The sequence below is a fragment of the Loxodonta africana genome, chromosome 20 (genome assembly GCF_030014295.1).
Source record: "Loxodonta africana isolate mLoxAfr1 chromosome 20, mLoxAfr1.hap2, whole genome shotgun sequence".
Lineage (NCBI taxonomy): Eukaryota > Metazoa > Chordata > Mammalia > Proboscidea > Elephantidae > Loxodonta > Loxodonta africana.
Genome location: NC_087361.1, coordinates 74,641,859 through 74,662,759, shown reverse-complemented (window position 1 = coordinate 74,662,759; position 20,901 = coordinate 74,641,859). Strand labels below are relative to the sequence as shown.

Here is a 20,901-nt window from a genome sequence, read left to right as displayed (position 1 = left end):
CAAAATACTGCCCGGTCCTGCACCATCCTTACAGTCTTGTTAGGCTTGAGCCCATTGTTGCAGCCACTGTGTCAGTCCATCTCATTGAGAGTTCTTCCTCTTTTCACTGACCCTCTACTTTACCAAGCATGATGTCCTTCTACAGGGCCTGGTCACTCCTGACTAACATGTCTTAATTATGTGAGATAAAGTCTCACCATCCTCAGTTCTAATGAGCATTTGGCTGTACTTCTTCCAGAACAGATTTGCTTGTTATTCTGGCAGTCCATGGTATATTCAATATTCTTCACCAACACCATAGTTGAAAGACATCAAGTAAATTACTTTTTATTTTAACTATGCCATAAGGCTTGAGTTTTTTTTTTTTTTTTAAAGAGTGTAAACTATAGTTAGAACTTTAACCACTCATAAGAAAGGTAAGTTAAATTGAGAAAATCAGACTACCCAATGATGTTAAATATGTAGTTCAGTACAATATACTCAGGAATAAAAAGGAACAAACTATTGATACATGTAACAATTGAATGAATCTCCATAAAATTATGTTGAGTAAAAAAAGCCTATCCCAAAATATTAACATACTATATTACTCCATTTATACAACAATCTTGAAATGACAAAACTACAGAATTGGAGATCAGATTAGTGGTTGCCAGGGGTTAAGGACTGGGGGTAGGGCAGTGTCCAGGAGGGAAGTGGGTGTGGCAATAAAAAAGGCAGCATGATGGAAAAACTCTGTATCTTGACAGTATCCATGTTCAATATTTTGGTTGTGATAATGTACTGTGGTTTTGCAAAATGATACCATTGGGGAAACTGGGTAGAGACATGGGATCTCACTGTGTTATTTTTTTTTTTATAACTGGATGTGAACCTAATTATCTCAAAAAGTTTAATGAAAATAAAAGGTCTATGAAGAATGGATGTTTAAGATTAAAAAGAAATAGTGCCATCTGGGGCAGAACTGGTTCCAGTGCCTTTTGGAAAATGCATCACTGCTAACGAGGCAGTAAGTGTTGTAGTGATTGAGCGCGTTGGCTCTGGAGTAGAACAGAAGGTTGGAAACGCCAACAAATATTCCACAAATATCAGCTGTTTGACTTTGGACTAGTTCTGGAACTCTCCAAGCTTCAACTTTCTTGTCTGTAATAAGGGGTGATAATGTTACCTCAGGCGGTTGTTGTGAGGATTAAATAGAAGAGTGCCTGTGGAGCATCTCAGGTAGTGCCTGACCTGTAATGAGAGGTCAGTAAGTGTAAGCGATTATTGCTTTTTTATTGCCCTGCTTTTCTTCCTAGAATTTTTAAAAAATTGGATATTGGCATTATAAATTAATTCAAATAAACATATTTACTTATTATTAGAAAATGGTTACTAATATATAGTGAAACAAAATAATAACTAAAAGGAAGAAAAATATTTTTCACTTAAGATCCTAACATTTCTTAAGAGCAGAATTGTTTTTGAAAGGGTTGCAGTAGAGAAACCTGCCTCTTTTTGATATTATTGATGACAGGGTAGTATCCTACCTTAAAATGCCTGCATCCTATTTCTCTGCATACTTAACAGTGACATGAAAGTGCTTACATTTTCTTTGAAACCCCATTTGGAAGCATTTTATTCTTAAAGCTGCTATTTTTTCTTTTTGGCTCACTGAAACCTACTCAGTTTCTATTTCTGATGTAACAACAGGGCTAGCATGTGTTGCTTAATTACCTTTACATTAAGGCTGTGCACCTTAAAGTACCCATCTAATGACTGCCTTCCTGTACAGATAAAGCCTGGGCATGCATTCCTTATGAGGTGCGGCTTGGGAAGAAATCCACCAGCAATTAACCTATGAATTAAAAAAGTAGAAACATAACTTACCATTCTGTGGATGTATTAACAGCTCCTTTTTGAGTCTGATACCACTTAATACTTGCTTCATAAACATAATTTCATGGGACAAGAGTATCAATACAAGATCTGTAAATTCATCTTTAGGCCTTAGCTGACTTGGCTATGGCATATATAATGATGTATGTATAAAATGTACTTAGATTTTTACGGAGAAATGAATACGAGCTTTGTTTGCTTCTAAGTTACATTTTCTTCTTAATTTGAAAAATTTTAGACCTGCTATAAGGTTAAATAGTTTAACACTAGCATTTTGCCGTATTTGCTTTATCTTGCCTCCTCCCCCCTCTCCGTCCCTCCCTCTCTCTACATGTGTGCACACAGCATCGTTGGAATGTGACAGATCTCACTCCTAAGTATTTCAGCATGTGTCTTATGAAAGCAAGGACACTCTCCTGTATGATCACAATACCATTATCATGCCAAGAAATTTAACACTGTTTAAACAGTATTCTCTAAACACAGTCCATATTTATGTTTCCCCAGTTATTGTACCTAAAATTTTCTTTATAGGTATTGTTTTCTTTTTCAAACCTAGAATAACCAAGGTTCACCTACTTTTTTGTTGTCATGTCTTTTTTTCTCCTTAAACCTAGAGTAGTTGCCTGCCACCTCCACTGCGTCCTCTTCCTCTTCCTCCTTTTTCTTATTGTTATCACTTCAGGACATTGACACTTTTGAAAAGTCTAAGCCAGTTGGATTGTAGAATATACTCTAATCCTGATTGTTGAACTGTTTCCTTGTAATTAGATTCAGATTAAAAAAATTTTTGGCAAGATTACTACATAGGTGACGTTGTGTACGTCCTGTTAAATTTCATCAGGAGACATATAATATCAGTTGGTCCCAATACTACTAAGTTTGACCACTTTTTCCTTTGTAAGGAAGAAGTGATCTGTAGGGTGATCTTTGAGATTCAATGCGTATACTGTTTCCCAGTAACTTTTCACCTTGTGCTTTAGTGTCTTTTGGTGATCTGTGCCTGACTTGGTGGTGGCAAAATGGTGATTTTCTTATTCTGTTATTCCTGGCCTTCTCCTGTAAAAAAAAGCTTTCCCTATTCCTCCCCACGCTGCCTTAATCATTATCACTGTGGAGTCATAGAATTCCTTTTTAATTGTGTTTTTAATTCCTTGTGTTATAATTCATTATCATCATTAGCCTTTTTTTTATGCTCATGTGGGCACACATTTGACCACTGAGAGCCCTTTTCAGGCTAGTTCCTGTATCCTTTTGATATATCCTCATTAGTCTTTGAATATTTTCTTTCTGGCACAACCAGATACTCCAGGCTCACTTTCTGCTTTCCCTATTTCAGACCCAAAATCATCCATTGTTCATTTTAGTGAGGATTCTTGTTTAAAAACCAAGATCAGGACATAGGTATACTTACTGCTACTTAGATGATTTTGCTTCTAGCCCCTTTCCTCACGACACAGGTAGGGAAAAATATATGTATATGATCATGAGTTCTCACACTACAGGATTCTCTCATATTTGAATCTTAATTAAAATGAGCATCTGCTCCCCGGGCTCCTTCCCGGAAGAGTACATCTTCAGCCTAATGCAGCTCTCAGCCAGGGACAGTTGCATTGCCTCCTGTGCCCACCTTAATACAGGCTACTGGATGAGGTCACTTCCGTCTGCATTACCACAGCGTTTCCACACTGGTTTTTGTGTATTTTTCAATATATACTGTGGTAACCTCCAGCTATGTGGGCTGCCTGCCTGGGTAGTCCATGTTATCTTCTGGTTACAAATTTGCATGGCTTTTGGTTGCCCCACCCCTATTGACATAAGCCATGTCATTTCTAGGCAAAATGCCTTATACTAATATTATTAGCACTCTGCATTTTACAGATGAGGATATTGAAATACAGAAGAATTAAGGAATTTTCCCAAAATCATATAATTAGTAGGTGGTAGAGTCAGGATCGAACCCAGACGGTTTGCTTGTATAGTCCTTGTTCATAACCTGTGTTGCTAGACCACAGGGTTTACATAGAGAAATAATAGATCAGACCTGAAATGAGTGATTATTTTAAAAGTTCTCTGTTGTTGTTACGTGCCGTTGAGTCGGTTCCTACTCAGAGCGACCCAGTGCACAACAGCACGAAACACTGCCTGGTCCTGCACCATTCTTAGAATCATTGTTATGCTCGAGCTCATTGTTGTAGCCACTGTGTCAATCGACCTCGTTGAGGGTCTTCCTCTTTTCTGCTGACCCTGTACTTTGTCAACTATGATGGCCTTCTCTAGGAACTGATCCCTCCTGACAACATGTCCCAAGTATGTAAGACTCAGTCTCACCATCCTTGCTTCTAAGGAGCATTCTGGTTGTACTTCTTCCAAAACAGAGTTTGAATATTCTGCAGACATGTTGAATATTATTCAAATAGTTTTGGACTTGTTTGGTAGTATGTCCTGGGAAGCCATTGTAGGCTTTTGATTGTAGGGTGATATGATTGGACATGTGCTGTAGAAAGGTTGATCTTTTGGTGGCTTACTGCTGGAGGCATGAATCCTGCAAGGATGCTATTCTTGGTCCTCTCTCTAGGGATCTGGTGAATCAAAGTCTCTAAGGTTTGGGGCCAGGGAATTTGTGACAGTCAGCCAGATTTGAGCCACTGCTGTAAATTATTTCCTTTGTTTACCATATTCACTTGGTTACTATTATCCAGTTCTTGTATGTATTTACCCAGCAGAGCTGCATTTTAATGAATTTCTTGCCGTTTGAAGTTAAATATGGTCTAGATGACATTGATGGAACTCCTCACGAGACATATATCTTTTGTTAATCTGGGACTTACATTTTAATACACTACTAGGCTATACTGTTGCTTGTATATATTCATTTTGCAATAAAGCTTAGTATCAGTTTGGTTCAACATTACCTTAAAAGCATTTTTCCATTCGGTAGCGTGATTATCAGATTCTCCAAATGTAAATGACAGAATAAACCCCATCCATGCTTGTGCTACCTTACAGAAACAGACTAAAGAAAACTCTCAACTACTTCTCTGTGTTATATTTGTTCCCCTAAAAATTCAGGCAGAATTAAATGGCTGCTGAGTAAGTATTATGCTGATAAAAACCCATCTGTTGTTGAGTAGATTCCAACTCATAGTGACCCTACAGGACAAAATAGAACTGCCCCATACGGTTCCCAAGGAGCACCTTGTGGATTCAAACTCCCGACCTTTTTGGTTAAAGCTGTAGCTCTTAAGCACTACGCCACCAGGTTTCCATTATGCTGTGATAGTCACGTGATGTTTCTATTTTACGTGGAACTCTCTAGTTAGATACGTGAATGAGGCATAGAGAGCAAGTCAAAAGGCATGTGACTATTCTGCTGATAGTCACATGCTTTTTGACTTGCTCTCTATCCCTCATTCACGTATCTAACTAGAGTTCCACGTAAAATAGAAACACCAGTTTTATGTAGTCAGGTGTTTAAGGAAATGCCATATTATTCAGATTTTGAATCTCATGAGACATGTTGAATCTCATGGAAGTCACTTTCCTTGCCTGAGCTGCCAAATTCGCTGTCCCACCTGAATATAGCACTCTGTAGCCTGGCCACATTAAATAAAGGTTGGTTACGTCAGTATGTCTGGAGTATCCTCCTGTAGATTACTACTGAAATATTCGTTGGTCAGTGTATATTCCTGATTTTGTTCTTAAGGCCAGTGCTTTTTGCTCCTTGGACCAACTGACTTTTGATAGGCTAGATTTTTGAGCGTAGTGGTTAAAGCAGCGCGCTGCTAACCAAAAGGTTGGCGGTTCGAACCCACCAGCCACTCCGCGGAATAAAGATGTGGCAGTCTGCTTCCATAAAGATGTACAGCCTCGGAAAGCCTATGGGGCAGCTATACTCTGTCCTGCAGGGTCGCTATGAGTCCAAATTGACTCCATGGCAGTGGGTTTCAGCGGGTAAGATTTCCTTAGTGTATGAAAGGATAGACATGATTTCAGACAGATTTTTTTCTGGAAAATTTTTCTTCTCATACCAACTATAGAAATCTGTCCCTAAGATTCTACCTACTTAAATAATTAAGAAGTTATCTGACTAAGAAAGATCCCAGATAATGATCTTTAAAAATAAACCATATGCCTTTTATCTAGACTAGTTGGAGTATTGTCATTGTTAGGTGTTGTTGAGTCAATTTCGACTCATGGTAATCCCATGTGACAGAGTAGAACTGCCCCGGAGGATTTTCTAGGCAGTAAATTTTTTAATCGTCAGGTCTTTCTCTCTCACAGAGCCACTGGGTGGATTTGAACTGCCAAGTGGATTAACAGCCAAGCTCTTGACCATTGGAGTATTAGGAAAGTGAAAATACAATTTATGGGAGGAAAATAAAATTAACATTTTTTTTTCTTTTATTATTAGTCTATATATAGATGTTTCCTGCTTAAAAGTATGTAGAAATGCAAAGTTAGGGAAATAAACAGATGGTAGTTTATTTTTTTAATAACATCTGTCTTTGCTATAACAGAAATACCACAAGTGGATGGCTTTAACAAAGAGAAGTTTATTTCTTGACAGTAAAGTAGGCTAGCAGTCCAAATTCAGGGCATCAGCTCCAGGGGAAGGCTTTCTCTCTCTGTCGGCCTTCTCAGCAATCTTCCCCGGAACTAGGAGCTTCTCCGTGCAGGGTCTCGGAGCCCAGAGGACATGCCCTGCTTCTGGCACTGCTTTCTTAGTGGTATGAGAACCCCTCCCCCCTTCACCTCCCTTTCCTTTTTATCTCTTGAGTGAGAAAAGGTGGTGTAGGCCACACCCTGGGAAACTCCCTTTACATTGGATCAGGGATGTGACCTTAGTAAAGATGTTACAATCCCACCTTAATCATCTTTAACCACAGGTAGAGATTATGATTTATAACACATAGGAAAATCACAAAGTGGAGGATAACGACACAATACTGGGAATCATGGTCTAACCAAGTTGACACGTATTTTTGGGGGGACACAATTCAGTCCATAACAATGTCTACAGTTACCTCACTGTCTAGAAAAATAATTGCCCTCTCACCTTGAAGTACTTATAAAGATACTGTGCAAACACATGGATAGTTGGTAACTGTCTTTTTTATAGCTGTAACTGTCAATTTATGAGTTATTTCATTGGAAAAGTGGGAGAAGCATCAAAAATGTTTTTTGTAATAACTTTATTGAGATATAATTAACATACCATAAAATTGACCCATTTAAAGTGTATAATTCAGTGGTTTTTCATATATTCTGAGAGTTGTACAACCATTACCACTATCTAATACCAAAACATTTTCATCACCCCAAAGAAAAACTGTGTACTCATTAAGTAGTCACTCCCCATTCTACCCTGCCCCCAGCCCTTGGCAACCACTAATCTGTTTTCTGTCTTTATGAATTGGCCTTTTCTGGACATTTCATATTAATGGAATTATATGATAAGTGGTCTTTTGTGTCACTTTTACAATAAGTGGCTTCTTTCACTTGGCATAATCTTCCCAAGGTTCATGTGTATTATAGTATGCGTTGGTATTTTATGGCTGAATAATCTTCAGTTGTATGGATATACCTGTATTGTTTATCCATTCACCGGTTTATGGACATTTGGATTGTTTCCACCTTTTGGCTAAATGCTATTTTGAACATTCGTGTACAAGTTTTTGCATGAAAATATGTCTTCATTTCTCTTGGGTATATGTCCTGTTGACCCATATGTCTGTCTTTAATGCCAGTATCACACTGTCTTGATTACTGTAGATATATAGTTAAGTTTTGACATTGGGAAGCATGAGTCCTCCAACTATGTTCAAAACTTTGTTTTGGCTATTCTGGACCCCTTGAGTTTCCGTGGAAACCCTGGTGCCATAGTGGTTAGGAGGTACGGCTGCTAACCAAAAGGTCGGCAGTTCAAATCCACCAGGCATTCCTTGGAAACCATATGGGGCAGTTCTGCTCTGCCCCAGAGGGTCGCTAGGAGTTGGAGTCGACTTGATGGCAACCAGGTTTTTTTTAATTTGAGTTTGCATGTGGATTTTAGGATCTGCTTGTCAGTTTCTACAAGGAAGCCAGCAGGGATTCTAATAGAATTTAAGTAGCAGTTGTCTTGAACCAGTATGTCAATTCGAGGAGTATTGCTGTCTCAACGATATTAAGTCTTCTGCTTCATGAACATGGGATGTCTTGCATTTATTTAGGTCTTCTTTATTTGTGTAGTTTTCAGAGTATGAGCTTTGTACTTCTTTTGATACATTTACTGCTAAGTATTTTATTCTTTCTGATGCTATTGTAAATGGAATTATTTTCCTAATTTTATTTTCGGGCTATTCATTGCACGTGAATAGAAATACAATGATTTTTGTATGTTGATCTTGTATCCTGAAACCTTGCTGAACTCATTTATTAGCTCTAATAGTTTTTAGTGGATTTCTTAGGATTTTCTATATATTAAGATCATGTTATCTGTGAATAGAGATATTTTACTTCTTTCCAATCTGGATGCTTTGTCTGATATTTTAATAGTTTTTACTACTTAAATAATCTCATTAATAAGAATAAGCATAAAGCTAGTTCCTGTGAGGCAGAGGTTAAATATATCCCAGATTTCCAACTTCTCCAAGCTGTTGTGCCAGCCCATCATCTCTGACACCAGCCACTGCTTCTCCCTTCAGCACTCTTCTTTCCCCCATTGGGTTCAGTAATTTGTTGCAGTGTCTCACAGAACTCACAAACTGTACATACAGTTAAGTGATTATTGGGAGACAACTCAGAATAGATCGCAACTTGGAAGTAACAGGATACAATTCAGGACAAGATGCAGTTCGTCAATCAGAACAGCTTTCAACAGGGACAACTCTCTCAGCCCCTGTCTGCCATGATAGCAGGCCTCTCGGCTGTGTTAGTAGGCCCTTGTCAGCCATGCAGACAAGCCCTTCTTGGCTGTGCATGCCGCCTCTTGGCCATGCATGGCCTCTCTGCCTTCCACCTCCATGCATTTGGCTTCTCTGAAATGAATTGGCCCAACTCCTGGCCAGCGTAGCAGCCTGCTCAGCTCTCTTAGCTGCTTTCCTATCAGCAGCTTTATGGCGCCACCACCTGCTGTGCCACTGGGCCCCTCTTCCAGGCCCTTTGCCACCAGCTGTCTGCTGCTGGGCCCCTTTCTGGGTCTCTTGTGACCTTCAGTGTTACAGTCTTTGACCCATACAACAGCTCTTTTGAAGGTTCTTGCAGGAACCCCAGGCCTAAACCACTCTGCTCCAAGGTCTTCTTGGTCTTGAGGTTCCCTTCTCAACTCTTTACTTAAAAAAAAAAAAAAAGACCGTGGGATTGGCCACTTATATAAGCAAACTCCTTGTCAGTTTCAAGGTGTTGCCCTCCTAGCAGGACCACAAACCAACCAATTCCCTCAGTGGACCGCAAGTCACTCAATCTTGTTGGGTGATTTTACATGATTTTACACACCACTTTTTTGACTAGTAAAGGGACCAGTCCCTGCAAGGTGTGAAAACAGGCCAATCACAGGCAGACTGTAGCCAACCAGTCATTTTTGGCAGAACTACAAACCCAGGGTCAGAAAGATTGTATGTAAGAGAAACCCGTTGTGCTGCACTACTTTAGCTTGAGCAACATTACTACTATCAGAAAAGTATTTCCTTCCAATATGTGATTTTGTAGTAACAGTTTGTACATTATTAATTTTGGGGGCTCTAGTCAGTTCTGCTATAATACGATGTAGGCAGTCCTAAAAATTACTGTATTATGCAAAATAGTGCGTTAAAAACACAAGGCTTATAACAGTGGGGTTAAAGACACAGCACTCAAAAACCTCATCATTGGCACATTTAAAAGAAAAAAAATTCACTTGCCATCGAGTCGACTCTGACTCAGGGTGACCCCATGTGTGTCACAGTAGAACAGGGCTCCATAGGGTTTTCAATGACTGATTTTTCGAACGTAGATCTCCAGGCCTTTCTTCTGATGTGTCTCTGGGTAGACTTGAACCTCCAGCCTTTTGGTTAACAGCCAGACGTGCTCACTGTTCCTACCACTTCAAAAATAGGAACCTAATGAAAGTGGTAATAACAGTGTCATGGATTGAATTGTATCCCCCAAGAAATATGTGTCAACTTGGTTAGGCCAGGAGTATCCCAGTATTCTGTGGTTGTCCTCCATTATGTGATTATAGTTTATGTTAAAGAGTATTAGGGTGGGGTTGTAACACCACCCTTACCCAGATCACATTCCCGATCCAATGTAAAGGGATTTCCCTGGGGTATGGCTGGCACCACCTATCATCTTTTTATCAAGAGATGAAAGGGAAGCAAGTAAGAGAATGGGGACCTCATACCACCAAGAATGTAGCACCAGTAGCAGAGCACATCCTTTGGACCTGAGGTTCCTGCACCGAGATGCTCCTAGACCAAGGGAAGACTGATGACAAGGACCTTCTTCAGAGCCAACAGAGAGAGAAAGCATTCCCTTAGAGCTGGCCCCCTGAATTCAGACTTCTAGCCTACTGGACTGGGAGAGAATAAACTCTTTGTTAAAGCCATCCACTTGTGGTATTTTTGTTACAGCAGCAGTAGATGACTAAGACACACGGTTTTACACATGTTAAATAGTTAAGAAATATATAAAAATACAGTAAGTATGCACTTTACCTTGAAAAAGACCTGAAGTTTGTTTGTGGAAGTAGTCATCAGAATGGTTGTGAGATTTTATGAACTGATGGAATGTCGGGTATTTGAAATTGGCTGGAAAGAAAGAATATGGCTCATAGTACATTGTGGTAGATGTTTGAGCTGTGTGCACATTTTGTGTATTCCTACGTGGCTCGGTACAGCTAGGTGCAGTTTTTTGAGACACCTAGTACGTCTGGCTAATGAAACTGTGCATAAGCAAACTGAAATTCACCTTATGTTCCAATTGTTCCCTGGTATATTGATTACTTTAAACCAGATCTGAATTTTCAAATCAGAACAGAGCTGACTGTGCCTGTCAGATATTTATTTGCTCCCCTGATTGAAAAATGAAAGTCAACTTGATTCAATTTGCAGAAATTGGTTTTATACAAAATTTAAACAGGATAAATTTCATGCAGAAAAACCCCTGTAGTAATAATGGACAAGACTGTTATGGCGTATCTGAAGTTTACTTTAACTTACACCTAGATGATATTTAGATTAACGTATGCATAGGCTGAAAGCTAAAGTCAGATGGCAGTATTAAGATACTGAGTTTAGTTGGTGCTTTTGTTTTTTACTCATTATCTGTTTACCTCATTTTTAGTACTTACTCTCTAGTGCTGGGAACCGCATTCAAGCCTTGAGAGGGAGGACAGTGCTTGACGGGATAGCAGTTAGTGACCCCTCGGCTTAGCTAAACTGATGACAGAAGCAAAGTTTTTACCCCTGCATTCTTATGGTGAAATAATGGTGGTTTAACACTAAGTTAAGTTGAAATTAAACTTAGTTTTCAACCAAGATATTTCCATACATCAATGTCTTTGGATTAGAGCTTTGGTTTGGAGTTAGTTCTCTGAATTGTCAGAACCAGTTTAGAATTACTAATTTGGTTTCTGTAATTCAGCATATACTTCCTTGGTGGGATGATATTATGTAACAACACAAATGTATTGTGATATACCCAGGGACAGCATGGAGTAACGCGACATGCACGAGCCGGACCGACCTGGCTTTGCGTCAGTTCTCTCACTAACTCTGTGACCCAATGTCGACTGCTCAACCTGAGTCTCAGTTTCATCATTTCTAGAATGAGGTATACCACCTCAGTAGGTCTATGAGTGCTATTTCACTTTTATCTCTATGTACATTAAAGAAAAGGCAGATGAAACCTGTGATAACACCCGCTGATATAAATGCATGGTATGTTAAATAATTTCTGAATTGGAATTAACTTTTGGAGAAAACTCTAGTCTGATGTGTGTGTGCTGCCTGCTCCATTTTCGCATACTTCATGTTGGTGATGACTGCTGTTCTTGTTCTGTACTAAATCCCTGTAGGATTGCTTAGACATAGGTCTTCTGGCCACTTAACCACAATGAGGCTGGAGTCCCGAGTTCACTTTAGGAATTTTTTTTTTTTTTTTACTTCTCTGTCCAAATCTGGTACAAGAATAGTGAAAACCATGCACTGGCGGAACTTCTGCCTTATTACTTTATGAGGCTGACTTCTTACCTACAACATTTAAAAGCTCTCTTTTCTTTAATAGCTTTAACCTTCAGTTCTAATGCATACATAAATGTAACTTATTTTTGCTTAGACTGTGTTGGTTGGAAATAACAAAAATATAATCCTGGTAACCCAGATATAGAACCTAACGTTGGTTTTTGGTTGCTGCTTAAGCTCTCACTCAATAAAGTTTCTGGACTCCACATCCTCCCAGCCTTTTCCCTCTTGAGTGAAATGCCAGGTAGCCCTTTTCCTTTTTCTGCACTAACTGACCACTCTGTACCGCTGCTCTTATGCGTCACTTTCTGCTCTGCCACCTGGTGGCCGCAGTCTACAACTGTTGCTTTATCACTGCTGCTGTTTCCTGCCACCGCAGTACTTCAGTAGAGCATCGAGATTGAGTCTGCAGGCTGGGTATTTATTAGATGGTATAAAAAAGAAAAGAAAAAATTTTTTTTTCTTTTCTTTTTTATGGACTCTGGAGCCAGACCTCTAGGTTTAAATCCCTGTGTCACCACCACCTGTTCAAGGTTATACAGTTTTCTCTTCTGTAAAATGTGTATAATAACAGTGGTTATATCACGGGGTTGTATTAAATGAAGTTGTTGCCGTTTTGTTGTTGTGTGCTGTCAAGTCGATTCCAAATCATAATGACAGAATAGAAGTGCCGCGTAGAGATTTCTAGGCTGTAATCTTTATGGGAGCAAATCACCAGGTCTTTTCTCCTGTAGTCACTGCTGGGTTCAAACCACCAGCCTTTCAGTTAGCAGCTGAGGGCTTAACCATTGTGCCACCAGAGTTCCCTTTAAATGAGGTTAATGCATGTAAAATGCTGAAAACAGTATATGACAGTATTAGCAGTTATTATTTTTTTTTTTTAATGCTTTAGGTAAGAAAAGATATATATTTTATTTGGAGCCATAATTGCCTGATTGATCTTAGCCTTGAATTTATGTCTCAGTGTTGATCTTTTATAGATCCATTATATATTTTCTTTATACATAATTTTTAATTTACCACTGCCTCACATTGTAAAGTTCAAGAGTGAAAGAACCATACTAAAACTTGAGGCCTCTTAGTTTAAACGCAGGTGAGTATCATATGGAAATAACTATAATAATAGTAGTGGAACTTTTTAAGTTATTTTTTAATTTCATTCAATTCAATGAAATGATCTTTGTTCTGAAAATCTGTTAGTAACTATACTTAGTGTTAACTATCCCAATTTTTGAAGTAAACTAGATTTTATAGGTATCTTTTTGTATACTGTAATAAAAGTTTCTAAATAAGTTTAACGCATTCATTCCCTTTATTTTCCTGTTTCATGTTTGTGTGTGTAACATTATTTTAGTATAATGTTGTGCTTTTTTCACTCAATATTGTGCTGTACACATTTTCCTATATTAACTAGTTTAAGAAGTCATAAATTACTCCTTATGATTGGATGTTTATATTGTTTACTTTGTTGTTGTTATGTATAATACTTTGTCATTTTCATTCATACAGCTTTTTTTCAAATTATATCTGTAGAACAAATTGTCAAGAGAGTCTTGATTAAAGGGCACATGAATGCTTTTACAGCTCTTGAAATGTTTTTCCACATTTTTGTCCAAAAGAAGTGTGCTTTTTCATGCTATTTAGATACCAGTTTACCAAGAGTTTTCATCTGTAAAACACTACTAGGAACAAAGATGAAAAAGGCAGGATCTCTGCTCTCTAGGGCTAGAGTTGAACAGAGAGGGCACGTACAGATAAGTGACTTGAGTAAAAGGATGTGCTGTGGTGGATTCAATGTGCTACTCAGGATGGAGGAAGAACTGGGATGTCTGGGCTATAGCAGTCTGGAAAGAGCCCCTTTGAAGAGGTAGAATAGGAGAATATGATTTGAATTTGAAGTAATTTATGATGCTTATTTTTTGTGTGTATCATATCTGCTATTTCTAAAACCTCTTCCTTGCCTTTGCGACTGAATGACTTAATTACTGCCAGCTGCGTCAAACACTGGAAGGAGCACAAGCTTGGACAAACTACTTAATCGTCTGAACCTCAGTTTCCTCACATATAAAATGTTAATGATACTTCCTTCAGAGAGTTGTGAGAATTATAGAAAGTATAAATTATTTATTATTCCCAGCCTTATTTCAGGAAATGGAAGAGCTAATATAGGAATAAAGTACTTAATGCAGTATCTGGCACATAAGTTGGACCTAATAAATAGGAGTCAGCATTGGTTTCATGATTGTTATTATTAAGCATTCTGCCTCAGACCAAGTAGCTGCCTTCTTCTCAAATACTACTAAATTTTTAGCGGCTGGACCCATCACTTCCTAATATGGCCAGAATCTACTTCCTCAGCCTCTAGAATAGAGCTAGCTCTTCATTCCCCAGTCTGTATAGTGGCCACTAGGCTAAATTCTTTCCTTCTTCAGCCCCTGCTGGTTGCCAGGCACCGTGTTAGATGTAAGGATCTGAAGACAACTAAAATAATGCCCTTGCCTCCAGGGCCTCACTGCCTAACCAAAGAAACAGGGTTGTGTACAGGCGACGGCCAGCAGTCATGTGAGGCTGTGGTTCTCAGTACCGGCTGCTCATCAGCATTACCTGGGGGTGTTTTTTAATAACGATGCCCATGCCTTACTTCAGATAAGAAATCAGAATCTAATGCAAGTATGAAGAGTATTCTGTGGGACCAGGCGGGACGGGTCACCGTGAGTGGACAGGGATTGGCCAGGCTTCACGGTGAGGGCAAGACTGAAATCAGCAATGTGACTTCAGCTACATTCTAAGGAGGGGCCACGACAAGCAAGACCATGGAAGCTTGGAAGTTGGTGACAGGTTTAAGGAACAGCAAACAGTCTTGTGTGGCAGTTTTGAAATGAGAATAAATTGGGGGAAGGAAATGGTAGGTTATCAGTCTAAACTGATAGGTTGTTGTCAGCCCTGACTCGTGGGATTAGAACATTGCGATCTACAGGGTTTTCACTGACTAAATTTTCAGAAGTAGATTGCCAGGCCTTTCTTCCTATAACCAAACCAACCAAACCCAGTGCCGCTGAGTCGATTGCAACTCCTAGCGACCCTATAGGACAGGGTAGAACTGCCCCATGGAGTTTCCAGGGAGCGCCTGGCAGATTTGAACTGCCAACCCTTTGGTTAGCAGCCATAGCACTTAACCACTACGCCACCAGAGTTTCCTTTATTCCTATTCCGACCTGCTGATAAAGAGCCTTACGTCTGTTAAGGAGTTTAGATTTTATTGTGGAGAAAATGAGGTAGAACTTTATGAGAGAATAATATAATGAAATACAGTAAAATCTGTGAAAGCTGTAACATGTTTAAAGTAGAAACCTGTGAGAGAAGGAAAATGCAAATATTTTCCACTAAAATGAGCAGTAGAAAAGTTCACCCTGTCAAAGGCAGAAAACTTAGGAGACCTGGAAAAACAGGGCAGTCTCAGTGAGTTCCAGCTCTCACAGGTTTCATTGTATCTGATTTGGAAAAATAACTAGTCGCTAGTTGATACCATCTTTGAAAATAAATTCCAGGTGTATTTAAAGTAATAGAAAAAAATAATAGAGGAGGAAATTTCTGTATTCTTGGGGGTGGAGAATCCCTTTGTAAACTTGAGATAAATGCCAAAGCCATAAAGGAGAACATCGAGATGGACAGGTTTTGCTAAGTAAATACAGTGAAACCTGTGAGAGCTGGAACTCAATGGAACTGCCTTGTTTTTCCAGGTCTCGCAACTCAACCACTTTTGACAGAGTCAGTCTTACCACTTCTGTATCACTCGTTTTAGTGGAAAAATATTTTAGTTTTCCTTCTCTCACACGTTTTCACCTTACACAGGCTCTGGCTTTCACAGGTTTTACTGTATTTAAGATTTCTCTACAGCAAAAGATGCTCTGAAATTGAAAATCCAAAGACAAACTAGGAAAAAGTATTTATTACTGAATGATAAAGGGCTAATGCACCTAATATATAATGAACTCTTACAAATCAATAAAGTTGAACATCCCAAAGGGAAAAGTAGGTAAAATATACGTGCAGGAAGTTTTCCGAACAAGAAATGTAAATGATGGTTAAATGTATAAAAAGATGCTCAGCCTTGTTGATAATCAGAGAAGTACAGAGTCAAACAAGAGTGAATATTTTTTCAGACTGATACAGAGGGAAAAAAAAGTAATGACACTTAATGTTGGCAGGGATCCCTGGTGGCGCAGTGGTTAGGAACTTGGCTGCCAACCACAAGGCCAGCAGTTCGAATCTACCAGCCGTTCCTTGGAAACCCTATGGGGCAGTTCTGCTCTGTCCTATAGGATCACTATGAGTCAGAATTGGCTCAAGGTTAATGGGTTCATGTTGGCAAAATCTAGGGAAACAAGCATGGTGATAACATTCTTGGTGGGAGATAAAGTTAGTACAACCTTTTCAGTGAATAGCTTACTGGCTATTTATCAAACCTTACAACCTGGATGTCCTTAGACCCAGTAGTCCCACAACTAAGAGTTAGCCCTAGAGGAATACAATGTTGTAGCATTGCTTGTAATAGCAAAAGAACAAGAAACGATGTAAATGTCTACCTATTGAGGTACATTAAGTTTTTTGTGTGTGAAAATATCAGGGCTTTGGAATGGTTCTTCCTGGTTCAATCATGGCCAAGGAAACAACACTGAAAAGACCCAAATTTTTTAAAATTTGGGTAGAAAAGAACCATAGCTGAACAGGAAAAATTATGGGTTGAAACGCTGCTAGAAACTTAGTTTCCCTCTTGGAAAACAGGAGCACATGCACCATATCTCTTACGCGTTGGATTTTGTGCAGAGTCGGAAACGGGTGCCTGGCTCAAAGATGGCAACTAACTGCACTGCTTTGAATGTGTGTTGCTGTCCTCAGTCCTGGCAGTAATCCAGTGGCACATATCAGGCTCCTGAAAGGACTCAGTACACTTCTTCCGAGTCTCCCATTCCAGGGTTTCGGCCTGTAATTTTTCCTGTTCTGGTTATGATTCCAGATGACCTAAATTTTAAAAATTCAGGTCTGTTCCAACTTCACTCATCAGCCATGACTGAACCAGTTTGAACCAGTTCGAAGCCCTGAAAAATATACCAAACTGTAGATGTTGTTGGGAGAATCCTGCTAGGGGAGGGGCACTTTCTACTTCACATACTTAAAATGTTTGGAATTTTTTTAAACTTCCGTGTAACACTTTCGTATTTAAAAAAAAAAAAAGCCAACTGAAAGTCCTTTGCTGGATGAATTGGAAGAGGAAGGAGTTAAAGGCAGGAATATCAGTTGAAGGATTTTTTTTGCCTTGTTGACTTAGTGCCACTTCAACGGAATTGTTGATGGTTTGAAATGCTCCTGCGACAGTCAGAATGAGGAAAAGGGTAGATTCGAGAGACATTTTAGAAGTAGAGCCCATAAAGTTTTACTGTGTGGATATGAAGAATGAGGAAAAAGAATAGTCAAAGATGACTCTGAAGTTTGTAAATTGTATTGTCAACTATATGATTTTGCCATTATAGGAAATAAGAAAAGGAACATCTTTGAGTAGAAGATAATGAGTGTGTTAAACATAGATCCTCTGTAAATATTTGGTGGTAAATTGGTTTGGTTCAGTTAATTCATCTTTAGCATATACCATTTATCCTTTCTCATTAAGGCTGGTCTTCTAAAGTCTAGTTCTACTACTGCTTGTTAATAAATGCTATTAATATTTAAAAATATATAAACAGCAATTTCTAAGTTTAACTTTAAAACTGTGTGTTCCTGTTTTGTATTTTCAGAGTGCACATTTGGCCATGATTGACACCCTAATGATGGCTTATACTGTAGAAATGGTCAGTATAGAGAAAGTAATTGCGTGTGCTCAACAGTATTCAGCTTTTTTTCAAGCCACGGATCTGCCCTACGATATTGAGGATGCTGTCATGTATTGGATAAATAAGGTAGGATTATACTTATTTGGAGCCCTGGTGGGGCAATGGTTAAGAGCTTGGCTGCTAACTAAAAGGTTGGCAGTTCGGATCCACCAGCTACTCCTTTGGAAACCCTATGGGGCAGTCCTGCTCTGTCCTGTAGGATTGCTATGAGTCAGAATCGACGACAATGAGTTACACTTAAGTAAAATGAGTCTCATAACCAGAAAGAGTAAATCCTAAATTATCCATTGCCATTCCATTATGTTTTCTGTTTTAAATCAAAGTTGAAAGCCAAAGTTGTGGAACTGGTCACTTAAGATTTCCTATTTCTTCTTGACTTTTGATGATGTAAAAAATGCTGTTAAAATGATGAAAATAGATTTCTATATAGTTATCAATAGTTATAATCACAGTTAATAAGTAATGTAGCTCATATCAGATTATTACAAAATTCAGAGCATAGTAGGGAGTGATATAGAGTGAGTGTTCGGTAAGTATTTTTTGGATCCAAGGATGAAATAATTTTCTCCCACTCACAATTAGGGTATTCTTAGGTTTGCTTGACTGTGTTGCACAAGATCGTATTGATGGTGGATTTCTCTTCTTGGAAATTTTATGGAGCTGTGATTAGTTACTTGTGCCCTGAAGATGTTTAAATTGCCAGTGTATCACTCCCTTTGCCAGTTTGAGGAGTTAATTCCACACAACCCTCTTTGTTTTTCAACTGTCACACCAGAGATTTAAACATGATGTATGGGCAAGCACTTCATTTCTCCCTTTTGAACTTCAGTTCTTGCAAGTACTGTCAGTTTTTACCGCCTCTTTTTCTCTCCTTGGTTGTCATCTGATAAAACCATGGTTGAGCTCAGTTCTTCACCTTATCTCTGCCTGCACCTCTGGAGGTAAATGCTGCTGGAGAAATTCACACAAGAAAGCTGACTTGTTTCACTTTAGAGTTCATAAACACAAATTTCAGATGGACACTCGCACTCACTGTCAGTTCAACAGTGTGTGTTTCATAAGTTTGCTTTCCCACAGTTCATGATGACTATTTCATACCTTCTACTACAATATCATTTTAGCAATTCCTTTTTAGCTAATTTATATTACTAGAGCCAATTATTTGTTGTATTGCTCTCTAATCCATTAGTCCTCATGGTCAACTACCTCTAAGTCATGGGTGAGTGCTTTGACCTTTAACTTTTATCCTTGCATTGCACAAATACATTACAACTAAAGTTACCAGTTCCTGACCTATAGTAAGTGTTAAATATTTGTTAAATTAATGAATTAATTTTAGAATACCAAAGTACCTATAAAATTTTTTTGTTGTTGGAAAAATGAAATTTCTCTTGAGTGGTATTGATATTTGACATCGGAGACGTCTGACATAGGCATTTTTGTGAGCGTGTTATTTTATTGTTAAATATTTGAGTATAAATTCAAATTAATATTTTTATATTTTAAGGTAAATGAACATTTGAAAGACATAATGGAACAAGAGCAGAAATTGAAAGACCATCACACAGTTGAAGCTCCAGGAGGTCAAAAGGTATATGTTTCAAAGAAAAAAAAAGTGCCTTTATGAGACTGTAGATACATTTACATGTATGTATTAGTTTAGGAGATAATGGTAGTTGTGTTTCATTAAGTACCTTTTTGGTGATGTTAACTGTGCCCTAGAAAGCCATACCATAAACACTAAGTAAATTGAAGTACAAAATGAAGGTTAATTGGATGATGGTGTTTATGAAAAATTGTTAATAATTATAGTTTGATTTCTGAAGTTCTTTTGGCAAAGATAATGGTTTTGCCTGTGTTTGGTGAAACAAGAAGAATACAGTTTTAAATGTGTCAGCCTTTATAGTGACTTGCAATAAGACCAGCATTTAAAACAGTCTTCTAGGTATTTTAAGTTGTATATACTGTTATTCTGTGAAGAAAAAAAAAATGTTAAAGTGGATTCATTATTGAAAAATTCTTAAACAGGCTTACAGAATTTTCCTCTTTGAAAACTAAATGTGGGTTTGTCATTTACTAAGGAAAATGTATTTTCTATAATATAGTATGGTTTACATCTTTTAACATTCATTATCATCAGAGCTCTTTAAAAATGTATAGCATTAGAATTGAGGTATAATAAATGATAATTATTCAGAGATCTTATTTTTCATTTGGATTATCGCTCTTCATTTTTGCACAGTACTTTTATTCATTTTGTACTAATGCTACTAGTCACCAATCCCTCCTTAAGAAGAGAAGGACAAAAAGGGAAAGAAGGGAAAAGCTCTTTTATGTATTACCAACTCCAGTAGGAAAGCTTTATGGGAGAACTGCCTGAAGCTTTGTCTAAATTTGGTGTTCTGGAATCACAGTGATTTCCCCCCGCAAAAAAAAAAAAAATTTTTTTTTTTTTAGTTTACTTACCAGCTCCTGAAAGCGCTATCCATGCTTAATCCTTCTTAACTTTGTTGAAGTCCTTTTCATTAAAGGCATATCGGAATGGAAATCTCTTTTCCCATCACACCGGATTACAGATTGTTTCCTTGACTTCAGCCAGCTTGTGTCTCTGCTTCTTCCCGCTCACCTCCCCTGGTCTACCCCTGTCTGTCCCTTCCCTCTCTTTTTCCCATACCGTAGGAGCTGAAGCCTTTGCTTGGAGGTGCGTGTAATCCTGCTTCCCAGTCTTGCTTGTGGCTTAAGGTTAAGCCTTTAACCTTATCATGGAATAAGATTAAGATGGCATCATCCTAAATTATAACACTAATGAAATTTTTCAGTAGAAATCTTGTATATTACGTATGTAATTAAATTCTTTAGTATTGCATATGCATCATGAACAAAATGGGAATTTTATATGCTGACATAAGAAAACCATTGCCATCAGGTCAATC

At 38.3% G+C, this 20,901-nt stretch overlaps 1 protein-coding gene across 4 annotated transcripts in view; it reads left to right on the top strand.

Annotated features, from left to right (window-relative positions):
* Positions 1-20,901, top strand: part of CAMSAP2 (calmodulin regulated spectrin associated protein family member 2) — a 151,854-nt gene that overhangs the window by 82,436 nt on the left and 48,517 nt on the right. For 3 of the 4 annotated variants that reach the window (XM_010590197.3, XM_003410206.3, XM_064273426.1), the window contains 2 exons: positions 17,873-18,034; positions 19,476-19,559. In XM_010590197.3, coding sequence (XP_010588499.2) covers positions 17,873-18,034; positions 19,476-19,559 — 246 coding nt within the window. Of the gene's footprint in view, positions 1-17,872; positions 18,035-19,475; positions 19,560-20,901 lie in introns of those variants that run through there. The other variant, XM_064273427.1, reaches the window with a different exon arrangement.